This window comes from Ambystoma mexicanum, chromosome 13, assembly GCF_040938575.1.
Source record: "Ambystoma mexicanum isolate Mex_15411 chromosome 13, UKY_AmexF1_1, whole genome shotgun sequence".
NCBI lineage: Eukaryota > Metazoa > Chordata > Amphibia > Caudata > Ambystomatidae > Ambystoma > Ambystoma mexicanum.
Window position 1 is genome coordinate 489,460,651 of NC_090938.1, and position 26,046 is coordinate 489,486,696.

The following is a 26,046-nucleotide window of genomic DNA, read 5'->3' on the forward strand; positions in this document are numbered from 1 at the left end:
ATATAGATCTTCAAAATGTTGGCAAGATGTGTGTAAATTCATTAGTCGGTACCTCTTCATTGGCAAGGCCGATCCAGACTGGTGCCCTCAGGCTGCTGATTGCCAGGGTGAGGTAGGCCTGCTGGTAGGGGTCTGGCACGTTGCTCAGTGTGGCGTTACGGGTCTCACACAGCAGCATGGCATCCTGCCAGGTTAGCGGCTTCTGTAGGATCTGGTAGGTACTGTTGCCCCAGGTGAGAACGGAGGTCAGTGAAGGTGGTAAGGGATCTGCTGGTGGGTTCAAAGATGGAACTGCGGGAGGGAATTGGCCAGATGAAAGGTAGAGATCAGACCACAACAGCGAACGCTAGCCCAGGTCACAATACCGGCACAGGACTACACATCATGAAGCAAACCATAGACTCCGTGCTTTGAATGGGTGAATACATTACTTGACGCCTGCCAATGGTTTGGAACACTTAGTAAGGCAAAACAAGAATATTGCAAATCCAGGCAGAGGAAACAAATGTGGCTGTAACATTCAGTAAAGTTTGTAGTCAGAAGAGTTCATTTTCATTTAATCTGATTGGCTCAATGTTGCAGGATTCTTCACTGCTGATCGCATAGTGATGGGACTCTTGGATTGCACATGCAGTAAGCAATGCAACAATACATATTTAAGGCAAGGGTCTGCAGTCTGATGATTTCCAGATATTTTGGACTACAACTCCCATGAATTCCCCCCGCCCCCACTATTGAATATGTTGGCTAGTGCTAATACGAGTTGTAGTCCAAAACATCTGGAGGGGCATAGGTTACAGATACCCTATTTAGAATGCTAGTAATCGAAGGTCAAGGAACCATACACATGGTAGTTTTAGATTCTGTAAAGAACCAAATGATAGTCTGGTCAAAGGGAGAATGAGATGCTAAGTATTGTAGGGGCACCAGCTGCAGAGGGGTCCTACAGACGTGAGCCAAGGATAGATGGTGGTGGGGGGGGGCAGAATCAGCACAATCAGATGAAGAGCTGCAGATAGTTATGGTCTCCAGCGGTGCCCAAGTGAGCAGCCCTGCCAAGTTGTAACCAGAAAATAATCTCTGGGCTCAGAACTCACCTTTGCTTATCTGGCAGATGTAGCCGTGCTTTTCCTCCACACAGTTCCGGTCATCCCAGCGGCCGGTAAATTGTGGTGGCGAGCCATGCCAAATCACTGCACAGTTAATCTGTAATGAATGCCCAGTTCAGTGAGACAGCCAACCCAGTATAGACAGTCAGCTTGTTATCAAAGAATTTAATCATCCTGGTCCCACCCACAGACTTCCTCAGTTCATCTATATCCTAGTCCCACTCCTAACCATTGGCCTAAACGATGCTACAAGAGCGAGCAGCTTTCACTGATCAGCTGGACATGACACAGGCAAGTTGATGGAAGAATAACAAATGAAAAGGTATATTTCGTAAAATACAAAAGATATAATAAAGGAAAACATGCAGGCCAGTGATATATCCACACAAAAAACCAAAAAAAAGGTAGAAAAATAAAGGAACAGAGCTCGACAGGCGCCTTTAGCTTTCTATGTGTATGCATGGTTCACAGGTTAATGCTAACAGCCTGCCTCTCTCTGGCCTGCCATCGAAAGGTCTCTCAAAAGCAAAATAGCTTTGCCCCTATGGTACCAACTTTCCCCTTATAATTTGTGCATGGGTGACAGCATAATCAAGGACAATATTCTCTAGCACTTGCTGCACAATACAGCCCTTGGAGGTTATAACAAGAAACAAAATGCATTGCAAGACTGAAAGTGTGGCGAATAGCAGGTAGTATTATGACCTATTACTTTAGAGTACAAATATATACAATCACTGGTTTGTTCATTAACTATACATCAAATAACTTTCCATGTATAACAGGTAAATAATGCAGATACAGTTCAAATGAGACAAGCACCAGTCACAAGTTCAATTCTGTTTACTTCAGAAGTTCACACCCTAAAATATATGTGCCCTAGTGCCCAAAAGCAACAGGTTCTAACACAAGATCTCTCACATATATGTATTCTCTCAAGGGATGCAGTTGACTTGTGGTGGTGGTTCAGAATAGTTTCAAACTATTTAAAAGTTCCGCAACACTTTACCAGAAGACCGGTAAGCTCTCCTCGCTTGTCCAGACCCAAAGCTAACCTAAGGGCAGGATACTTGGACCAGGTTTGACGACCAAAAGATAGAGATAGGAGACAAAAGGACTTGTTCCCAATGTTATCCTATGGAGGACAGGGGGGAATCGGCAAAGTTATGCTTATTTACCCCCAGACTCTGATTTTCCCAGGGATCATGATGTGTTGACGGGGGGTGACGGGGCGGGGGTCACTGGGAGCGTGGCCTTCAGGCTTTTCTTACAGTGAGAGGCGCCCAAAGGACTTTCCTGACCTGAGATGGCAAGAAGGCCAAACTATGATATGGCCAAAGAACAAGCAATGATCTCGTGGCACAGCCATTTTAGGGCACTCACCACATTTAGTCATACGTGGTAAATGCAAAGGTGCACACCGAAATGGAACGTCTGCCACCAGCTGGTCTTTAGGCATGTGTAAAAGGTTAGGGTGATACAAAGGTATCACCATTGCACTGCACTGTCAATTGCCTTTGTGAAATGTGAAAATGCAAGAATTCAAAAGGGAAACCAGGTTTCCCAGTAGATAGCATGAAGGGCTGATCAGTTTCACCATAGCAAATGAGCAAAAGGGAAGTGAAGCTGAAGGGACAATACAAACAAAAAAAAGGGTAAAAAAAGTCACGACTGCCACCAGCCTGTTCAGAGGATGCCTGTAAAGTAGCAAAAACGCTTTGTAGAACAAAGAGAAGGGGATGCAAAGTGTTCCCAAATCACTCCATGTAAGAGGGCGTGTGCTGAAAACAGTAAAACACAAGTCTTGACAGGGAGAGGACCACTCCTGTGCTGGTGGTCTAGGTACTGTGAATTGGTCTGGCTATCTTCCCAGAAGTGTCCTCTGTTCATATAACAAGGTTGGCCTCCTAAAGAACTGTCCAGCAGGCCAGAGTTTAGAAATCCATTCTAACACCACTGCTCCTCAGAAATGTGCAGTGTACCTTCATAGATAAAGGGACCCGATCTGCGCATTTCATTAAAATCACACAAACACAAAAGAGCTTTGATATGATATGATATGGCATTTATAACGTGCCTATACACAAGTGTTTCAAGGAGCGACGAGGCAGGGAGGGGGGACAAAGGGAAGATAGACAACGATCCTACTAGGCCAGGTGTCATTCAGATTGCGCAAGTGCATGGGAAGAGGGGAAGGGAAAGTGCAAGGGGAAAGTGCAGTAAAGGGGTAGTAGCATAACAAGATAAATAATAAGGGCCAGCTGGTGGCAAGTGCAAGGTAAGTGCAGACAAGTGCTGGGAGGGGGGCTGTAGGGATACAGAGACATTCCCGCAGTGCAGGGGTTGCCAAGGAGGCAGAGCAGGGGGCAAGTGGCTGGGCCAGGGACCGAAAACGGTGAGAGTGGCCCAGTGCAGATTCAATGCAGTTTCAATCAGGAATTTAGCAGGGGAGAGGGGGGGAGAAAGCAGAAGCAAAGAGGAAGGTTTTGAGGTGCTTCCGGAACTGAAGATGGTTCTCCTCAAGTTTCAGGGAGGCAGGAAGGCTGTTCCAGAGAGAGGCCCCAGCCGAGGAGAGAGATCTACTCTCAACTTGTTGCTTGGCGAAGCGGCTGACCCTGAGAGAGTTGGAGGCGGATGAGCGAAGAGCTCGAGAAGGAAGATATTTAGGAAGAGAGAGTTGAAGGTATTTCGGCCCCAGAAGGCCTTGTGGACAATGCAGAGGGGTTTGAACTTGATCCTTGCAGCCACTGGGAGCCAGTGCAGAGATTTCAGTCCTGGAGAGATATGGTCCCTGGGCGTGAGGCCAAGGACAAGTCTCGCAGTCCTATTCTGGATGAGTTGCAGAGGGCGGAGAGTAGAGGCAGGCAGATTTAGATAGAGGCTGTTACAGTAGTCCAGCTTAGAGAGAACCAGGGCTCTGGAGACGGTGAGCTTCTGGGGGAAGGAGAGGAAAGGAAGAATACCTCTGAGGAGTTGAAGCTGGTAGTGTGACTTCTTTGAGACGTCAGAAATGTGAGAAGAGAAGGAGAGTGTGGAGTCGAAGATGACCCAGAGGTTTTTTGTCTTGCAGGTAGGAGCAGGAAGAGGGCCAAGAGAGGCCGGCTAGCGAGCTGCAGGGAAGGAGGGAGTGGATGTGCCGATGAGTAGAATCTCGGTCTTACTGGCATTAAGGCAGAGGTCATTGGTGGCACACCCCTCCTGGATAGCAGACAGACAGTCAGAGATGAGGGAAGGAGAGGAGGAGGCCGAGGGTAGCCTGAAAATGAGCTGGGTATCATCCGCATAGCACTGAAAGTTGGGGCAGAGAGCGGCGATGCAGTGGGCAAGGAGTGCCAGATATTGGTTGAACAGCCAGGGAGAGAGGTTAGATCCCTGGGGGACACCATGGGTAGAGAAAAAGATGTCAGACAGGAAGGACCCAAGTTGGACCTGGGAGGGTCGATTGGAGAGTAAAGAAGTCAGCCACGCCAGAGCCTGACCAGTGATACCCAGGTTATCATGGAGACGGTTGAGCAGGATGGCATGGTTGACAGTATCAAAGGCAGAAGAGAGATCAAGCAAGATGAGAACACATGGAATGTTGGAGTGAAGGTTGGCGAGCAGGTCTTCACAGATTTTCAGGAGAGCAGTTTCCGTGCTTCTGGCAGCTCTGAAGCCCGACTGATGGTCATGAAGACAACCCACAGATTCAGCATGGAGATTAAGCTGGGAGATGGCCAGTTTCTCCAGGAGCTTGCCCAGGAAGGGAGTGATGGAGATTGGGCGATAGTTAGCCGGGCAGGAGGGGTCGGAAGAGGGTTTCTTAAGAAGAGGGTGCATAAGGAAGTGTTTAAGGGGGGGAAGGGAAGACTCCAGTGGCGAAGGAGTGATTGCAGAAGTCAGCTAGGGCAGGAGCCAGGGAGTCAATGTGGTCCTTGATAGTTTTGGAGGAACAGGGGTGAACCTGTTTTGACGAGACTTTCATAGATCGGACTTGTCTGGAAACCTTGTCAGCAGAGAAAAGGGGAAAGGCAGAGAAGGAGGGAGGAGGGCTGGCTGCAGAAGGGCCAGAGGAAGAGCAGGGAATAGAGGGAGGGAGGTGATAGGAGAAGAGTGAGGACAGGTGTCCTGAGTTTTTGAAATGAAGTGAGAAGCCAGTGCCATGCAGAGGGCCTGGGAGGGGACAGGAGAGGTAGAGACTGCGGCAGGATTGGCCAGTTCCTTGCAGATTTTAAAGAGTTCAGCCGAGTTGTTAGATGCCGCAGAGATGTGGACTTGGATATGGGCTCTCTTCTTGGTGAGAATGGAGAGCCGGTATTGCCTTTGTACACAAATCTATGCACCACACTTGTTGCAGATCAGCAGGCAGACACCTAGATGAGGTGGGTTCACCATGGCCAAGATGGTGGTAAGAACTTACCGGTTTCTTATTCGTGCTGGATGCGCTGTATCCTGAAGGCTCGCCCGGTGCCCAGTTTACATACTTCAGAGCATCACGATCTGCCCACTGGAACTCCCTCTCCCCATCGTGGAGGCCGATCCAAAGATCAAAGGTTGTGTTGGAAAGGATGGAGGTGATGAATGCTGATAGGGAACACAAGGGAAAAAGGAAGGAGAATGGATGAATAAGAATGCACAGTCAGCAACAACAGAGCAAGGGCAGGAGTGTGTAGCTAAGGGAGCTTCTTCCTATTAAACATTTCCAGGGCAGAGGACGCCCAGTGAGGTCTAGCATGCTCAGATTCATGGCTAAATAGTGCAGTAAGATGTGGACGAGGATCAAAAGTAAAGGAAGAGACAAACATGAATCAAGAATGAGTGCTAGTACAGAAGAAAAAACGTAAAAGGTGAAAAAAGATTATCCTTCAAAAACCGAGTTGCCCATTACCTTAAGGGAACCTTGCTAGCTGTCTCCTCTTCCCCTCATCTATCCCCACCTAACGCCTCTCTGCTGCTCGCCCAGATTTCCATTGAAATGTGGCCTGATCTTGCTCACCCTAGAACATGCATTATATTCTTCACATATCAACAATCTGGGTTTGGCAGTCATGGGAAGTCGGGTGGTGGTTGGTTGGGGGGGGGGGGTTTGGAAGTAGGATACAGGTACTTCCAAATACATATATCATGCACCGAAGAGGTAGACTTTTTTGGTTATAGTAGATATCAAAGAAGCCATAAAATATTGGGGTCGAGAAATGGGTGCGGAACAACTTCTTCTTCTTCTTCTCCTCCTTCTCATTTGGGGATGCAGGAAATAGTATTGGTCTCTGTGCTATCTAGTTGATGGGCAAAGAGTGTTTACATTTGTCAGATGATCTGGACCAAGTCTGTGAGCTCTGGTCGCTTAGCCTCAGAATCTGCTAATGCGTCTTCTGGCCTGCCCGCCCAATCCAGAATAGGTAAGGTTAAACATCTAGTTTCTATAAGTGGTGGCAAAAGGAGCAGATACTATGTTTGAGGTACTGGAGCCCACTGACTGCAGGTACAAAAGAACAGCGTGCCTGGATTCTGGAGGCAGTGGCCACATGTGCAAACTAACTTCTGCACTCAAAGGATCAGGAGTCCACCTACACTGCCCCATTGTTCCTGTGCTCCCTCACTCAGCGGATGTTGGTCCTTTGCAGGTCGCCTTCTGTACTAGCGCTCATAGGTTCTGATCACAACAGTAAACCCTGCCATGGGCACAGAGTTGGTGTGATTCAGACAAGTGGCGATTTGAAGGATGAAGACCTAGTCAGGTGAGGTAAACTGCAAAAATGCATGGCCATTGCCATAGTAAGTAGATAGCAAGATGGTGTGAAGAGAGGGACCTGCCCAGAAAGGAAACCAGGAGGAAGTGGAGATTTTAGGTGTGACTTTGGGGATGGTGCTTGTTGGCTGTGCCCCTCCCATTCCCATTTACCTTGCTCCAGGTAGTTGCTTATTGTGGCCAGCTCCCCTCCTAGAAGTCTGCAGGAATAATTTGATTCTTGCCACGTCTTCTGCTCCTCCTTTCTCATTCCATTTACCCCAAAGCACTGCATAGGAAAGAATTGACAGTATAAGCAACATCTGCAGGCACTGCCATTTATATGGTCAGTATTTTTTAGCTTTATGATTTTCTGTTAGACCAAACGTTTTTGATTAAAAAAATAATAAAATTGCACCACCAAGGTTAGAGTATATTGTTAGTGTTGGTTAAGATTTTCATATCAATGTTTAATCTTGCTGACCTGTGTCAACGTCAGAACTGTTTGCTTTGACTAGGTATCTATTTTACCTTGTCCCTAGGTGAAGGGGAATCTTTTTTTTATTTTTATTTAATTTTATTGTGCTTTTTAGTACAAAACTGAACTTTTCACACATCACTTACAAAAAAAAATACCAATTAATACAATCAGTAAAAAATACAATTTTCTTCATTTTTTAAAAAGTATTTTCCTGAAAAACAACATCCAAAAATTCTAAAACTTTAAAGATAGACATTTTATTTGTGTTTAAAATCCTGATCCATAAATCCTCATCTGTCGAGTTAAAAGCCCTTCTGTTTTTTCCCTTCCACAAGGAACGCAAGTCAGGGCAATACAGACCAAAGATGTTTCAAGGTCTCATCCTCTAGGGCACAGTATCGGCATAGTCTCATTCCTCTTGGGACCCTACTCCTCATCCCCAACACACCTAGGGAACAGATTTAATGAAATTACTGTTAAAAGAACTATTAAATTGGGTGGAGTCCATGGAGGTTCTCTCCCGATATTCAAACAGGCTTTAGACGAGGGCTGTCCACAGCTTTGCATGGCCTAGTGCTAAACCTGGTTAGTGAATTCACTATGGGGAAGGGGGAAGCGACTTTGTATGGAGCCTGGGTAGATCTGTCCAAGGCTTTCGACCAGGTTGATAGAGCGCTTCTCTGGAATAAACTCAGGAATTGGCGGGATTCCAGAGACGTTGCTTGCAATGCTGGTCGAATTGTACAAGGACACTTCTATGAGGATTCGCTTCGATAACCAAGGGCACCTGTCTGAACCGACTGAGGAGTGAGAGAGGTGCCTGGGAGCCCCCCTGTTCTTTAACCTATTTTTGACGGATATGGGTGCAATTCTAGAACCATCTGCATTGGCCGGCCCAGAACTGAATGGAAGAAAGATTCATTGGCTGGCCTATGCAGATGATATTGTTTTATTAAACAAGACTGGAATAGGCTTACAGCGCCTGCTGGCCAAATTAGGGGGAATATGCTAGCGCAAATGGGTTATCCATAAACCCCGAAAAATCAATGATACTGGTCTTCAGACACCCTCGGAAAAAGATACATTTCTCAAATTGGGTTCTGGACAGTCAAAACATCCCACAGGTAGAAGAATTAACATACCTGGGTTATACAATACACACCTCCCCACCATTGTTCAAAATGGAGTAGGATATCCTAGGCAAAACTCTGCAAATTGTTCCACAAATGGAAAAACGTAATGTTAAATACTGCACATTTTCTATTCTGCCTATGGTAACATTTTACACAGCAAAAGCGGTCCCGGTAATCCTGCATGATTTGGAAACAAAGTCGTGGATCTGGGGCACAAATTGGAGTAAGTTGGAGGGTCGCATATGGAAAGAGATGCTCGGCCTACCGATGAGTGTTAGGGAGAATTCTCAGAAATGTGCCAATTCCCTCCACATTAGAGACCCCCAGCAACTTTGCTGGATTTTGAGGACTTGATCGTTTTAAACCTGGAGAGAGCGAGACCCTTTTTACCACTCGCATGTGTATTTTAATGTGATTTCTGAACTTTCTATTTCTTTTGGTTATGGAGCCTGACAAACTCCATAGGCATCATCTTTTACATTGTGTCACACAGCACCTTCAGTGCAGTGGCACAGGGAAGTCTTTCAGATTTCCCCAAGGTTTAAATACCTTCTCTGGGATAAACTACTGTTTCCCAGAGCAGTAAAGTGAAAATGACTTTACTTACAATTGTAACTTTGTAGACCCAGCACACACTATTTTACAATAGGGTGCTGGAGATGTTACCTAGTATCCCCTTTGTCTAGCTTCTCATGTAACAATGTTATGTTACCCTTTCCTCTGTGAATGGCTGGTGGCAGTGGTTTAATTTTAACTACCATGGTGAGCATTTACCGCGGACTGCGTTTGCAGCTGCAATAAAGCACCCAAAGGTGCCATTTTTGTTAAAATGGCCCTGGTCGTCTTTTTTTGCCATTTCCTTGTGGAAAGCTCCTTTTTGAGATTTACTCTGTGCGCCAAACCAGGTATGATCCCTTTGCTTGCTTTGCTTTTAGCAGGATACATGAGTGAAGCCCGCCTCTGGCTCCTGTGTGTCTGGGATGGGCAGGAAGTGAGGGAGGTGCCCGAAACTCCCCGTGCTTAGTCTCCTAGGAGACCCAAATGCACTCTGTCGTGATTGGCTGGCTGACTGTCCGGCAAGGACAGTCACCCTGCTGGGTTACTGACAGCTAGGCTGGAATGAATGGGAGAGAACTGAATAAAAGGCGAGGCTTTTGGCTTGGAAGGCAGAGTTGAACACTGGACGAAGGAACCGAAGAAGAACATTAAGAGGACGCCTGGTGCAACTCCTGGACCGTTGGTTGGCCCGGTGAAGCCATGCTGCTGTGCTGAAACTCCAAATTCGTATCGACAGAGAAGCCGCTGCAATGATTTCTCCCCTTGAGTTGGTGGGACCAATGAACTCCAAAGTAAGCCACCTGGACATTCTCTCAGAGCTGGTTGCCTTTCCACAGAGTTGCTGCTGGAAACCGAATAGCCAGGGAGAGGAACACCAGATTGTGTGTGTTGCTTTTAAATTGGCCAAGACTACAGGAAGATCCTCTGGACTCCCAGGAAGAAGGACTGACCGAGCCTGAGCCCCCTCAATAGAGTGCGGGACACCAGAAGCAAGGAAAGTCCATCTCGACAGCCAGGAACCGCGGTGTTGCTATTTGCAGTAGTCGCGAGTAGCTGAAACACTGAAGTGCCGCTTTTTGGCAAGATTGCTGGTAGCGAGCTTCGACCGTCCCATAGCAGTGCAGGAGTCCCCAGAAGTGCTCACTCTTGCCCCCACTACTGAAGCCCAGGAACAGAGTGATCTGCAGAGCTGCACAGGAACAGAAGTCATCTGCTGAACTTTTTCTGCAATTCAAAGGTACTGTAAAGTCTGAGAGAACTTACCTCTTGTTGTAGAGTTGCTTGCATATTCTACTCCTCACAAGTCTAAACAGCGTGTGGCCCTACATGGATTCTTCTTTTCTTCAAAGACTTCTAAAACATTGTGCAAAGATTTTTCCTACTTACCTACCAGAAGTGCTTCAGCCCACATAAGACTTTTGCCCATTGACTGTGGCTTAACCTGTTATATGGGAAAGTATGCGTAGTGGATCTAAAAGTATTTGCCTGCTTAAGAATATATCTGATCTCTTGTTTGTTCTAATAACCTTTTACTTTAACCAATTTCTAAAAGTATTCTAAATGCAACAGTAAGATATAAATGTCCCCAGCACCCTAGCTATTGAAGTCACCTTACGGTGTAGGTTGTGACTGTGGACCATCCCAAAAGGGTCTTCACTGATTTTAGAATATTAAGAGTTTGTGTTTTGAAGTGTATTTGAGTGTTACTTTTGTATTGCTCCCTTCTGACGAAGGCTTACTCCAACTGACGGATAAATAAATAATTGTTTATTCAAGAAACCTTGTGTGCAAGTGTTTATTTGAATACCTGTCAGTGTGAATCTCTGTGCAGCTCCCCTACAGCTCACATTGAACCCTCTTGAGATAAGCTGGCTGCTCAGCCATACTACCAACCTGTGTAGTACAGACTTATACTGAAGGTTGGGTATTGCCAGGAGGTCAGGGTTGATATAGTGCACCCCAAGGGTACTGCATACAATCTTGCCCAACAATGAGTACCCCCATTTGGAATCTAAGATTCTAGTTAGGCTTGAAATCACTTGGCTGTTTAGCCGACTGGAAGCTGATTTCACTGTACCTAGATCTCCTCACCTCTCGGACTTGTACTTTGATTGGGACATTAAAACGCACCTCGAATACTCGAAATCCAGGATCTTTGCCACTTTAGAAGGAAAGGCAAAGCGATTTTAGTGAAAATCGATCTGGATCTAGAGACACTACTTACAAATCCACAGAAAGTAAAACGGAATATGGAATCATACGACTGGATCAAAACCATATCCAGAGTAAGGAATTCAATTCCAACAAACACATTTCTGGTGGTTGATAAGAAGTTGGGTTGCCTTCCACGTTACTTGGTGAAATTCCCAGACAGACAACTTAGAACCAACTTCCTAAGAATAAGATTGAACCTAATACACACCGGGGAAGTCCTGGTTGCGCGCAACCAAGGTGAGAAATCTAGCAAGCTCTATACAACATGTGCTATTCCGTCCAACCAAACGCTACGTCATTTATTAATGGATTGCGAGGGTACATGGAATATGAGATTGGCTTTATTTAGAAGATTTGTGTCTCGGGAGGAGGGAATTATCTCAGAATATCTTTGGGACAGAATGATATCAGGCCATGAAATAGCTTTGACCTCTACTGTCATGCAAGTCTGGAGGAAATGTGACCTTATAATCTGACCATATCTGTTCGAAAGAAGTATTAACATAGCGTGTAAATCTAAAGGGAAAGGTATTCCATGTTGCAAGGGGCACAGATAGTTTTTTTTTTCTTGGGCTCTTCATGATCCAGAAAGAGTAACCCTATTGAATTCTTATTTGGAGAGATATTTAGCTGATCGGAGACATAGGGAGAGACAGCTTGTCTTTGATGATATGTTAGTGATGTTAATAATTAATTGATTTTATGTACTCTGTAAAACTGCTTTTTTATTATTATGAAATTTGTAAAGGTTTTTCTTTTCTTCTTTAAACCATATACAAATAAAATAAAATTTAAAAAAATAAAAAATATATAAGATTTCATTTTAACTTCAGCATTTGAAACCTAAAATCCCTTTAAGAATGCTTCTTCAAATATGGAGCCAGAATATTTAAGTTTTGTATCGACCAAGCAAAGTGGTTGAAGGGGAATCTTTTTCCGCCTTTCACCTAGTCTATTACTCTTTTTATGGGTGACCTTTTTATGTCTCTACCACAGTGTATGGCTAAAGTTATAGTTTCATAAAGTTATAGTTTCCGACAACTTTTGGGCTTAGGCTGGGTTACCCCTATGGGCTCCCCTGTTCATTTCCCAAGTAGTGAAGAGGGATTCACATCCCCATTTACATTTTGTTGAGTATGCCAGCACACCCCACCCTATGTTGAGAGCTGGGATTTACAATGTATCCCCTTTCTTACTTACCTGTTAACATTTTGTTACAATTGCGAGTTTTACATGAATGGCTGGTGGCAGTGGTTTTACCTTTATCACTTTCAGTCTCTATTACTCGCAGGCTGTTAATTCAACCTCGGTAATGCACAGAAAGGCCACAGTTTTTTCTAAAATGTTGGGATTCTTCTTCTTTCACCATTTCTTGTGTGCTTGCTATTTCTGAGGTCTTCCCCTACCATTCTAGGTGCGAAAGACCTCTGTGGCTGTTTTGCCTTCGGAGGGAATCATGTGGATTCCAGTGTGTCTGGAAAGGCAGGAGGCGAGGGAGGAGCCCAAAACTCTGTAGCCCTTTGTCTTTCACCTTACCTGAAAGGAACACACTCCCAGTGAAGGGCTGGCTGTCCTGATTGGAAGGCCATAGCGATCTCCAGCGAGCCTGCAGAGTAACTGGAGCCTGCCGTTACTCTTCCTTGCCAGCGACCTGGGGACTCCAAAAACGATGACCCCGATGAAGAGCCTGGTGGGATCCCTTAGATTCCAGAAGACCTGCATTTTGACCCATCCCACATCATGCTGCAGCCTTGCAGGGCTGTAATACCACAAAACCCTGGGATCTCGAGGCAGTTTGCGTGGCACGGTCTTCTGAATTACAAATCGAGCTGAACATTTGGTGGCATCCTGCTGAACCTCCAGAGATGTCACCCCAGTCCTTGAAGTCCCCTCACCAAAGAACTGGACCAGATTAGCAACGCAAATCCAATTAGCGAAATTCTGTCTTCTTCTGGCTTCTGAAAAGGGCACCAAAACCACAGAGCCGCATCCAGCCACAAAAATCTTGCTTGGAGCCTTCTTCGTTGATCCCTGCTGGAAAATCTCTTCTAAAGTCCTGTCTTCCGTCTTCATGACAAAGGAATCCATTGACCAGGTTTTTTGCCGCAGATCCTGAAGTCTCCCCTGCTGCAACGCTTTTTCCATGCTGAGGTACTGTGTTGGCTGGGGTATTTACATACCTTAAGCCTTCGTGATTTCTGTAAAGCTTTGGAGTGTTTCCTGTGATTGGGTATCCTCTCATCCAGTTCACCCAGACTCACTGCTGGAAACCTAGGGTGTCTTCTCAGAAGTCGCTGGACCCTAACTAACTTAAAAGTGAACTACCTACTTGTTTTGCACAGTCTTCCTGAGGAACTCTGACTGTTCCTGCAACTGAACCCCATCTCACCCTGCCTACAGCTGGCACCTAGACCACCAGGGTCCCTCTTCTGCCTCAGATAACTCATGCAATAGAATAGGGAAGGAGGATTCTGCCTTGAAAAATATAACAAGTGTTTAAAAGTGTACTTACTTGTGAAAGAGTTATTTGGTAACATTAACGTGAGTGAACAGTTACAAAAGTTCTTACTTACCTTGATTGTGTGTTGTGCCATTCTGAAAAGTATATTTGAGGTTGTTTTACTCACCTGTGAATTGGTTGTGCCTCGTCCCAAAAGTATGGCAAGTACTTGGTCTCGTCGCTGCTGGCTTTGTGGTCTTGTGACTTGACTTCTGCCCTTCCTCTGCAATCCAGGCTGCGTTGAGTGCTAGGATGATGCAGGGACCAAACCCTGTGCCCTTTCTCTACAGAGACCGACAGGGTGAGGACTCGGTTACCAGCTCCCACACCACGATACAGCCTTCTCTGATTAATGTGACAATGAGACAGCGCAATAGCTGGCCGGGAAAGCTGGGTGTAGAATGTTCATCGCAATCAATGCATACCAGTTCGTGGAAAGGATGTTGTTCATCAACTTCAATAAAGGTTGAGAGGCTGGAAGAAGGCAGCAGAAACAGCACAGGCAAGGCAGAGCAACAGGAGCTGGGAGGAGGCAGCAGCACAGGTAAAGCAGTGCAACAGGAGATGGGAGGAGGCAGCAGCAAGAGGAAGGGAACCCAGGAGGGAAGGAGGGACAGGCAGGAACACGGCAAGGCAATGGCAGAACAAAGGTGAAGAGCAGAACCCTCAAGGAAATGAAACTTGGAAGGAAGATCCAAAAACATGGAGCGTATTGAGATGCGTCCATGAGGGAACTAAGTAGGCTTTAAATAGCCCGCTGCTCCCGCATTGCGTTCATTGCAACATGCGTCATCCCCATGGCAATGGGGAACGCTGCATAAGCGCAGCCCAAACAGGCTACTGCGCATGCGCGCCGACAAGCCAACATGCGTTCCTGTGTCGCCTGCCCATCTGTGCCACCAGCCAGTCCCACCCATGCCGCAGCTGCCAAGAAGGGTACATCCTCCAGGTAACGGGCCACGGTGGTGACGGACCAGGTGCCCGATCTTATAAAAGGGTGCGATAAACAGTTTACGGTCAGCCATGTTCTTCTGTAGTTGTCAAGACCTCTGGAGCTCCAGTGCGACCCGTTTCTGGACTGGAGACAGGTGTAGAACCAAGGCGTCAGCTGATGCAACAGCACTCTGTACGGGAAGAGATATTGGCAGAATCTTAGGGTGCCGACCATAGGTACAATAGAATGGGCTAGTCTTGGAGGAATGACGGGCGTTGTTGTAAGCCACCTCGGCAGTGTCCAAATACGCGGCCCAAATAGACTGCAGGGCGTTTGCATACCAATGTAAGTATTGTTCCAATGTCCGATTGGTTCTCCCTGCTGGCCATTGCTTTGCAGGTGGTATCCAGAGCTAAGGGCACGATGGATACCCAGTTTTCTGGTGGATTTACTTTGGGCATAGACCGGACACTGAAGGACATACTCTCGTACCTGCTGACGTATACCAGGCCATCAGATCTATCACAAGACCATCCCTAAGGTAGTCTTGATGCCCATATGACCGGCAGTCCGGGAATCATGAAGACAAGACAAAAGACTGGAACAAAGAGCCTTAATGGATATATACAGACTTTCGGAACAGTAAACCATCAGAAGAACGAATCAAGGGATCCTGCTGAAGACTATCAGCTTCTGCAGCAAGAGCAGTGGCGTTCCTAATCTGTAACAGGTAAGCCACAATCATATTCACAAAGTGCTTCTCAGGTATAATGGGTTCCCTTTGTCCAGAGGCAATCGTTTCAAGATCATACAGCCGAGAAAGAGCATCAGCCTTCTGGTTCTGGGCACCAGGATGTAGGTGATAAAGTCATATTGTGAAAAAAGAAGGTCCAATGTGCCGGACGACTATTGGTACAACCTAATGTCTGAAGGAATTTCAGATTGCAATGATCCGTACGTACTACCAGCACTTGGTGCATATCTACCAACAAATGATGTCTCCACTCTTGAAACACCTCTTTAATAGCCAAGATTTCTTTTTCGATTACTGAATAGTTCTTTTCACAGGCTGAGCTTCCTGGAGAAATACGCAAGGGGATGTTCAACAATGGTTTCAGGGTCCTGCAGCAATAGAACCACCCCACCACCCCGATAGCCTTGTCACAAGTATCTGCTACAACGATAAGGTGACGTGTGTCATCCGGATGTTGAAGGATGGGTGCTTTGGTGAAGGAAATTTTTACAGCAAAGTAGGCCTTGTTGGCAGTATCCTCCCATTGGAAGCTTGTCTTGGAACGGAGAAGACGGGCGATGTCAGCCGTAAGGTGAGAATAACTTAGGATAAAACACTGATGAAAATTAGAAAAGCCCAAAAACCATTGAGTGGCCTTTAAGTCTCTAGGAACAGGCTAGTCCAAGGCCATGTTGATTTTACGTGGGTCCATGTGGATACCAGAGGGTCCCAAGAATTCGATTTGGTCTGGACGAAAAACACATTTCTCTGCTTTGGCATACAGATTGTTGGAAGCCCAGCATGACAGGACTTTGGAAACATGACGTATGTGTGAAGTACATGATGGTGAACAAATTAAGATATCATCCAGGCAGACCCATACTGAGATGCCGATTCGAAAAAACACTGAGTCCATAAAACTTGGAAAATGCAGGAGCATTGCAAAGACCAAACAGCATTACATGGTACTCAAAAAGTTCACAGTGGTGATTTAAATGCCATTTTCTGACCCGCACCAGGTGTGATAATGTGTGCTTGGACGTTACAAAATGTAAGTAAAGTCAATTTCACTTCACTGCTCTTGGAAACAGTAGTTTCACCAAGAGAAAGTATTTAAACCTTTGGGAAATCTAAGAGCCTTCCCTGTGCCACTGCACTGAAGGTGCTGTGTGACACAATGTGAAGATGATGCCTATGGAGTTTGTCAGGCTCCAAAGTTAAAAGAAGACGAGTCCAAATCACAGAAAAATACATGAGAGTGGGAAAAAGGTCTCACTCTCCCCAGGTTAGAAATTAAAAGTCCTAAAGTCCAGCAAAAAGAGCTGGGGGTCTCCAAAGTAGAGTTTCAGTACAGCAGCAGGGCTTCACCTGGAAATTCAAAGGCCCAGGAGGATGCAGCAAGCTTTGTTCACGGTTTCTTCGTCAGGTGTTTCTCACAGTGGTCGACTCTTAACTCTAGTCCCAAAATCCTCGCCTTTTAAGCAGGTTTCTCCCATTCATGCACAATCTAGGCTGTCAATCACACGCCAGGCTGGCTGTCCTAAAAGGACAGACAGCCAGCCAATCAGAACTGGTTGCATTCAGGCACTCCTAGAGACAAGGGAAGTTTGGGAAGCCTACCTCACATCCTGTCTTTCCAGACACACTGGAGCCAGAGGCGGGCTTCAGGGCTGAAGTGTTAAGCAAGATTGTATGCAGTACCCTTTGGGTGCACTACAACAACCCTGACCTCCTGGCAATAGAAACCAGACCTTTGGTATAAGTCTGTACTACACAGGTTGGTAGTGTGGCTGAGCAGCCAGGCTCATCTCAAGAGGGGTTAATGTCAGCTGTAGGGGAGGTACAGAGATTCACAGTGACAAGTATTCAAATAAACACTTACACACTAGTTTCTTGAATAAACGATTATTAATTTATCAGTCAGAGTAAGCCTTCTTCAGAAGGGAGCAATATAAAAGTAACACTCAAATACACTTCTAAAATCAGTGAAGACCCTTTTGGGATGGCCCACAGTCACAACCTACACCCTCAGGTGACTTCAATAGCTAGGTTGCTGGGGACATTAATATCTTACTGTTGCATTTAGAATACTTTTAGAAATTGGTTAAAGGAAAAGGTTATTAGAACAAACAAGATAACACAAATATTCTTAAGCAGGCACATACTTTAAGATCCACTACGCAGACTTTCTCGTTTAACAGGTTAAGCCAAAGTCAATGGGCAAAAGTCTTATATGGGCTGAATCACTTCGAGTAGGTAAGTAGGAAACGTCTTTGCACAATGTTTTAGATGTTTTTGAAGAGAAGGAGAATAAATGTAGGGTCACAAGCTGTTTAGACATGTGAATAGTAGAAGATGCAAGCAACTCTACAACAAGAGGTAAGTTCTCTCAGACTTTACAGTGCCTTTGTATTGAAGAAAATGTGCAGCAGATGACTTATGTTACTATGCAGCTCTGCAGATCTCTCTGTTCCTGGGCCTCAGTCGTGGGGACAAGAGGGAGGACTTCTGCACTGTAATGGGACTGTCACCGCTAGCAACCGGCAATCTTTCCAACAAGTGGCACTTCACCGTTTCAGCTCCTCGCGACTACCGCAAATAGCAACAACGCGGGTCCTGGCTGTCGAGATGGACTTTCTTTGCTTCTGGGGTCCCGCACTATGTTGAGAGGGCTCAGGCTCGGACAGTCCTGCTTCCTGGGAGTCCGGAGGATCTTCCTGGAGCGCCTGGCCAACTTAAAACCAACGAACACCCTCTGGTGTTCCTCTCCCTGGATATTCGGTTTCCAGCAGCAACTCTGTGGAAAGGCAACCAGCTTCGAGAGAATGCTGGCTTACTTTGGAGTTGTTTGGTCCCACCAACTGAAGGGGAGAAGTCGTCCTTGCAGGGGCTTCTCTGTCGATAAGAATTTGGAGTTTCAGTCCACAGCAGGGCTTCACCGGGCAAACCAACAGCCCAGGTGTTGCACCAGGCATCCTCTTCAAGTTCTTCGGTTCCTTCGTCCAGTGATCGACTGTGCCTTCCAACCCAAAAGACTCACCTTTTATTCAGTTCTCTCCCATTCATTCCAGCCTAGCTGTCAGTTACCCAGCAGGGTGGCTCTCCGTGCCGGACAGTCAGCCGGCCAATCACTACAGAGTGCATTTGGTTCTCCTAGGAGACCCAAGAACAGGGAATTTCGGGCACCTACCTCACTTCCTGCCCACCCCAGACACCCTGGAGCTAGAGGCGGGCTTCACTCGTGAATCCCGCCAAAGGCAAAGCGAACAAAGGGACCAGTTTGGCGCGCAGAGTAAATCTGAAGAAGGACCTTTCCACAAAGAAATGGCAAAAATAGAAGAACAGGGCCATTTTGACAAAAATGGGACCCGTGGATGCCTTACCGCAGCTGCCAACGCAGCCTCTGTAAATGCACACCACGTTAGTTAAAATTAAACCACTGCCACCAGCCATTCAGTGAGGAAAGGGTAACATAAAAAGGTTACATGAGATGCTAGACAAAGGGGATACTAGGTAACCCCTCCTAGTGTGTGCTTGGTTTAGAAAGTTACAAATGTAAGTAAAGTCAATTTCACTTTACTGCTCTGGGAAACAGTAGTTTATCCCAGAGAAGGTATTTAAACCTTTGGGAGATCTGAAAGACTTCCCTGTGCCGCTGCACTGAAGGTGCTGTGTGACACAATGTAAAAGATGACGACTTTGGAGTTCGCCAGGCTCCATAACCAAAAGAAACAAAGTTCAGAAATCATATTAAAGTACATGAGAGAGTGGGAAAAAGGGTCTCACTCTCTCTAGGTTAAAAGAATCAAGTCCTCAAAATCAGCAATGTTGCTGGGGGTCTCTGAGGTGGAAGGAATTGGCACATTTCTGAGAATTCTCCATAACACTGAGCCCGCCAAAGGCTAAACAAACAAAGGGCTCAAACTTGGCTCAACGCATAGAGTAAAACCCAAGAAAGATCTCGCAAACAGAAAATGGCAAAAAAAGAAGACCGGGCCATTTTGACAGAAATGGTCACCCACGGGTGCTGTACTGCAGCTGTGGATTCAGCCTGCGGTAGAAAAGCACAATGGTAGGAAAATTAAACCACTGTCACCAGCCATTTAAAGTAGTGAGGGTAACATAAAAAATGTTACACAAGAATGTAGGATAAGGGGCTGCTAGGTATGCCCCATCCCCCAGCACTCCACAGATGATGGTGTCCTGGACCTACAAAGAGAAAAGGTAAGTAAAGTCAATTTCACTTTACTATTCTTGAGAACAGTAGTTCACCCAAGAAAATGTACTAAAACTGTCTGAGAAATCTAAAGGACTTCTCTGTGACACTGCACTGAAGGTGCTGTGTATCACAATACTACAAGTAGATGCCTATGGAGTTTGTCAGAATCCAAAAATAGAACAAACAAATAATCCACATCAGCTCAAAACACGAGAGAGTATGAAAAAGGTCTCACTCACCTCAGTGTTAAAATTAAAACGTCCTTAAGTCCAGCAAAAGAGCTGGGAGTCTCTAAGGTTAAAGGGAATTAGCAGAGAAATGAGAATTCTCCCTAAAACATAATTCTCGGTCCATACCCTTTGTGACGTGGCCCCTGTGGCCACGAGATAATGGGGATCCCCACAAATTATGTTTTTGAATTGGCCATCAGTTTTCCCTCCTGAGCTAAGATGCGATTTCTTCCTCCAGTGGGGGTGTAGACAGTCGCAGGAATAACCCAACACACCCATCTTGCTCCATCCTCTGTGTTTGCATGCCCAGTCCTTGCTTTCCCTTATTTTGCAATCTTCTCCGGTCTTACTCTTTATAAACTCCACCAGCAAACTTTTTTCATGCTTCCATACAAATTCCCTCAGAGACACCAGACATACAACCATTAATGAGAGAAGTAGGAGGAGTTGCTATAACCTAATGCAAGTAGATGTTTCTCACCTTATTAAGAAATGGCAGCCACCCCCGTGGGCAGCCCCCACCGGACGGTGCAGGCACAGCTGGGATAGTAGGTTTCACTGCCGTGCTGTTCCTGCGCTTACAGATGTAGGGCAGCGCAGTCAGACACTTCTGATCCCCCCAATCCTCTGCGAAGGAAAGAGAATACAACAGGGAAATGGTTACTGGAAGAGTGTCATCACAAAATGCATCTAAAGGACTTGCTGGGGCTGGGAAGAAGGGGTTCACATAGCTCCCCAACCTGCCAGAGTGCAGTAATGGAACCGAACGCGAATACCTATGGCATTTCAAAGCAAAACAAAACCTGCTATACAAGACAAACTAAGCATTAGACCACATGAGGTCCACACACAATTCTTCCATCTGGGGAGCAGAGAATCCAAGCATTGTTTGCTAGAATTGACTTTTGAGTCTCCTGGTTTATGTATCCGATACTTAAATCGAAGTCAATTCAAGAAATAACCACATTTGGTTGTGATTAGGAAAGATTTTCTTTTTGCAGTTTTTCCTCCATTGACTTTAATGGAGCCCACAACTTTGTTATGATTGGATTCCTGTCCCGACATTTTGAGGGAAGGAGATCCATTTTAATGTACTTCCTTTGCTCAGCTCAGTTTTGAGGGCACTGGTCGGGTCAGTCCCTATGGCTACCAGTACATGGGTACCGGGCACTTTTAATCCCTTTTAATTTTTGCAACATTTTTTACATGCATGATATGTCCAAGGTGGGCTGGTGGCAGCAGATATTTTTCTGCAGTGTTTTCTGGTTTTCTGTTTTTCTCGTGAGAATTTTTCATTTTAGAGCATAATGCCATTTTAAGTACATGTTTTGAAAGTGTCTGCGCTATGCATTTTTCACCCTGTCCTTTGACCATCTTATTTATTTTTTATTTATTCATTTGTATTCTTAAAGCGCACTCACAGCCCACGGGCAGCGAGGCGCTGTGACAGGAATTGATTGTTTTAGTTGCATAGTTGTTTTTCTTAGTTGCGTATTTATAACATGCTTAAATACCCAGAGGTTTCGAAGCATGGACCCGGGGATCAACTTGTGTTGCTTCGTGCCGTCTTGTTTCCAAGGCGAGCACGCGCTTTGCTACCTTCCCGGGTTGTCCGATGGACTTCTTCCTGCCCTCTCAGGTTAGAAAATGCCATAGAAGGTAATTCCTTTCATGGGCAAAGTGGCAGTGTGAGCATCTGGCCGGATGTTGGGGCTGGAACAGTCTAGTCCCAATCCACACTCAGGCCAGTCATGCCATGAATGGACAGCCCTTGCCAATTTGAATGGTACAGATCCTTATCACTGGTGGGCTGGGGGCGAACCTGGTTCGAATTTAGGATAAAAGAGGAGTCCTGCAGCCAATCTGGGCATCATCATTCGGAGCCAACACTTGTGCTAAGAGTTGCAGCCTGCTGAATATCTGAGGATGATCTTTGATGGTATCTAGCAAATTACGGCAAAGTCTAGTCTCTCTGGATCCATCGCCTGAAGATACTGGTGAGTGCATCCACCCATCATTTGGTGGGACCAATCAGTCCAGAGGCCCCCTTGGAGCCTTCAAAAGTATCCCAAAGTCATACTGTGGTCTGACCACCTCCAGCCAGGACATTGTCACTGCATCAGACCCAGTTCTGGAGCATCAGGATTGGAACTTCGCAGCTCACCAGCTGCTGCATTCCATCTAAAAAAGGGGCCTTTTTGAAGAAGTTGGTCATCCCATCTCGTGATCTGGGAGTTCTTCTGTCATTGTGGAACCTGTAAAGGTCTGAATTTCAGGGTACCTGGGTGATCCAGCTTCAAAGCAACAGGAACCGTCTCATCTGAGCTCAGAACCGCGACTGAACCAGGATAAATCCCGAATCAACCATGAATACACCCAGGCCCTGTACCCCCCCCGTCCGTGTCAGGGAGATTTTTCTTTTAATACAAATTATTCTCCCTCTGTCCTGAACCTCCCAGCACTTCTGCTTGCCTCTGACTTTGAAGGGGAGTGACACTTTTTCCAATCTCACCTGCCTTTACTTTTGTTCTGGCAACACTGGACCCTTCTTTTAAGGTTCCAGTGTGAGGAGACCTCTCCCATTTGTTGTGGCTTCCATCGTTATGTGGTGTGCTTCGAGGGACCCCTCTAGCATCCCTTTTGTAATTGAGTTTTGGGTTAGCTGATTAGTCCCTGGACCTAAAAGTCAAGGGGTGGCCATCTCCCTTTTATTATCTTTATATTTTACTCTTTGCAGCACAAGCCATCTTACATGGTGTGCTCTGGGGACAATATCACCTCTTTGGACTTTGCAGGCATCCTCTGAACAGGTTGGTGGCAGTCGTACATTTTTTTTACTTTTTCTTGATGCATTATCTGATCTGGCTTTTTAGCCGCAAAAATGCACTCATGGAAACCACATACCCAAAATGGCCCTCTTGTGTTTTATGTCCTGATCAAGATGCCCTGTACCAGGTTGGGGAGGGCCTTCTTTCTTCATGCACCTTGATGGGTGTTAGGGAGAATTCTAATTTCTGTGCTAATTCCATTCAACCTTAGAGACCCCAAGCTGTTTTGCTGGACTTTATGAGAAATCTCAAAGGATTTCGCTGTGACACTGCACTGAAGGTGCTGTGTGTCACCATACAAAAAGCAGATGCCTACAGGGTTTGACTCCAAAAACAGTGAAAACGCAACAATCTAAATCAGGTAAAAACACATGAGAGTGAGAAAAAGTTCTCACTCACTCCATGGTTAAAATTAAAATGGCCTAAGTCCAGCAAAAGAGCTGGGGGTCTCCAAGGTTGAAGGGAATTAGCACAGAAATTAGAATTCTCCCTAACACCCAGTCAGGCTTCACATAGTTCTAGTCACACAATGTTCTCTGGGGTGTTACTTGTCACCCTAATTAGTAAGCATCCCTCAGTCGGGTTCACATTTGCCCCAGTAACACAGTTCACCTTGTCTCCTCAGCATGTGAAAGACTTTCGATTGTACAAGGGGTTTTGCTTAACCCTCGTATAACCACTTTGACACCTCATGCCAGCTTCTCCTAGGGCCTCTTGGTATTTGTAGTTTCAACAAAGGGAACTATCCAGACTCCTTCACACGACTGCCCACACAGCATCGGACCACTCTGCAGCTGGTCCTTCACTGGGTTTTCTTATAAGTTCATAAACACAAGTTCTTTGAGTTCATACAAGGCTGCTGTTTGCAACCTTCGGCTCAACACAGTCCGGTTTACTATCAGTTCTCTCCGACTCACCGGCTGTTGTGAACTTTTTTGGTGTTTTTTGCCTCTGGAGTCAAGGTAGGTACCACGGTAGCAAGCGTGTCTCTCCACCTTGGCTATCAGTGCGGGAGGGCCCTGTGCACCGTTCACATCTGTGACAACATGCCAGCTGTAGTCCCGGTCTTATGATTCCTTTTACAGAGGTTTTGCAGGTCTGGTTTGAAAAGGGCAAGGGCACTTCCCTCCTGGTCATCCTTTCGGGTCTCGCCACCTTTTTCCTCCATTTGAACTGCCATCTTGGAATAGCTGCTTCCTCGTGCGTTTGGCCTTGCTCAAAGTGGGCTCTCGTGCTCCGACTTATCTGTGTGAGGAAAGGGCAGTCAGGTGTGCGTAATTATCGGCAATTGCCAGACTCTGCCTGATCTCATTAACAGGACAGGCTCGCAGGGAAAAGCCAGAGCTATTTCTTTTAGCTTCATCACATCGGAGTAGTGGAATGAATGGGGGGGGGGGGGGGGATTATGGGAAGGTGGGGTGGGGTGTGCTGCTTTTCCCAATAAAATGTAAAAGGGATCCAAAAATCCTTTCTACCCTTGGGAACTGTAGTTCTCACAAGGTTAGCCAGAGAAAGTTAAAAGGGGAGCCCAAAGGGCTCAGTTGGCAAAGAGGATACAATTAAAAAGGCACTATGGGGAGTCTAAAAATAGACACCCATAAAAAGAGTAACAGACTGTGTGGAAAAAGGTTCCCACTCACTAAGGTATAAGGAAAAACAATCCACCAGTAAAGCAAACAGGTCTGGGGTTGACACAGGTAAGGAAGATTTATCATTACTATGGAAATCTTACCCAACACGGACCACATTACAAACCTGGACATTATAATCAACTGGGAAGACTTCTGCGAGGTGCCTTCTTCCGCAAGACATGTGGGAATAACCAGTCACCTGTACTGCTTGAGGTACATCACACCTGTTTTCAGTCGTCAAAGCATGCATCTTTGCATCCTCTGCAAGCCCTGGATCCAGCTGTTCATTTTTGTTCTGGATTGCCAAATGGCTGGGACTCTTCATGGGCTTCATGGGCATCCTCAAGGCTCTCATGGGAAAAGACTGCTGCCCTCCACCAGGAGACAAGCCTGCAGGAAAAGACAAGTTCTACCGCCAAGTTTCTGAATGCCTCCTGACTCCGTCTGGGGTCAAGGCAAGATGTGCATTCATGAAGATCTACGTGAGGGTCTCACCATTGTGGAACTGAACCTGGATGTTCCCCATACAGTCGGAGGCCTCCAGAGGTACCTAACGATGACGGATGGTGAATGTCCTTGGAACTCACATCCAGACAACCCTGCATGGCAACCATAACAATGACGCTAGTATTCTCCAGTGCTTTACTGTGACCTGGGACAGTGTTTACTGTTCTATGGGCACAGGAGCATAATATCCCTTGCATCTCTTGTACGGGCACTCCCCTCCCCATTGGCTTTGCATTGGGCTTAAAGTCCTGCTTACTTTTGCACTATCCGGGGCTGGCCCAGGACTGTGGTATCTGGGCCAGTGTTGGGAAAGAATGTATTTTTGCTGCTTTCCTCCCTTAGACTTCTATGAGACGCTGTTTCTTTTTTGTTTGTTTTGACTGCTGGCCTGACCTTTTGGAGGCAAGTAAAGCCTTCTGCTTTACTTCCCTTGCTTTGTTCTCATTTTTATGGGAACACTGATCAGTCCGTAAGCCTATCAGTGCTGCAAAACTATGTGCGTTTCTTGTATTTGTAAACTGCACGCATCACCATAAAGTGAAGTGCAGTAAGGATACTTTGAATCCTTATAAACATGTTTATTTTGTAACTTTGTGGTTACAAATGCAACGTCTCCAGGATGGGCTGGAGGCAGCGGATATTTTCCAACTATATTTCGCACTTTTTACTGGTGTACTTTAGCAATTATTGCAAATGGCTATGAGGTGTGGCCAGCACTCTAAGATGGCCATGCCATAAGATGTTTGCCTATTCTTTGAACATATTATTCATTGGCCCATGAGAAATGCCCCTTCCCGGGGAAAGCTGCTGCCTTCGTGGGCTAAGGGGTGGTTTGTGTGTGTGGCCAGATGTGGGGCATGGGACAGTCTGTTCCCAATTCACAGCCTGATGCCTGAATGTCTGCTGCTGGACAAATTGTGTGGCCAGTGGCTATTCATGATGGGAATAGACACTGCCGGTTTGAAAGGTGCAGTTCCTTACCATTGGTGGACCTGGGTGGACCAGTCTATCCATCGAAAATACTTTAATCTAATTAAAATCCAACTAAATTCATTCATTGAAATTCTTTTTCATCGAAACATATTCATTGAATGAATTTCGATGGGTTCAGGAAAGGGTTCATTTTTGAAAATGGGGGTTGGGGTAGGAGGTTAGGGAAAGGGGACCCCTTGGAGTTGGGGGGGGGGCAACACAAGCTAGAGGGAGTATTCCAGTGCTGAAATACATTATAGGATTTTCAGGAATGGACAGCTCCCTCTGAC

General features: G+C 46.0%; 1 protein-coding gene across 1 annotated transcript in view; it reads right to left on the reverse strand.

Annotated features, from left to right (window-relative positions):
* MRC2 (mannose receptor C-type 2) overlaps window positions 1-26,046 on the reverse strand; it is a 587,074-nt gene that overhangs the window by 63,631 nt on the left and 497,397 nt on the right. Inside the window, exons 20-24 of the mRNA XM_069634149.1 lie at window positions 20,300-20,445; window positions 6,991-7,105; window positions 5,509-5,672; window positions 1,098-1,206; window positions 53-291 (exon numbers count right to left, since the gene is read on the reverse strand). Coding sequence (XP_069490250.1) covers window positions 53-291; window positions 1,098-1,206; window positions 5,509-5,672; window positions 6,991-7,105; window positions 20,300-20,445 — 773 coding nt within the window. The remainder of the gene's footprint in view (window positions 1-52; window positions 292-1,097; window positions 1,207-5,508; window positions 5,673-6,990; window positions 7,106-20,299; window positions 20,446-26,046) is intronic.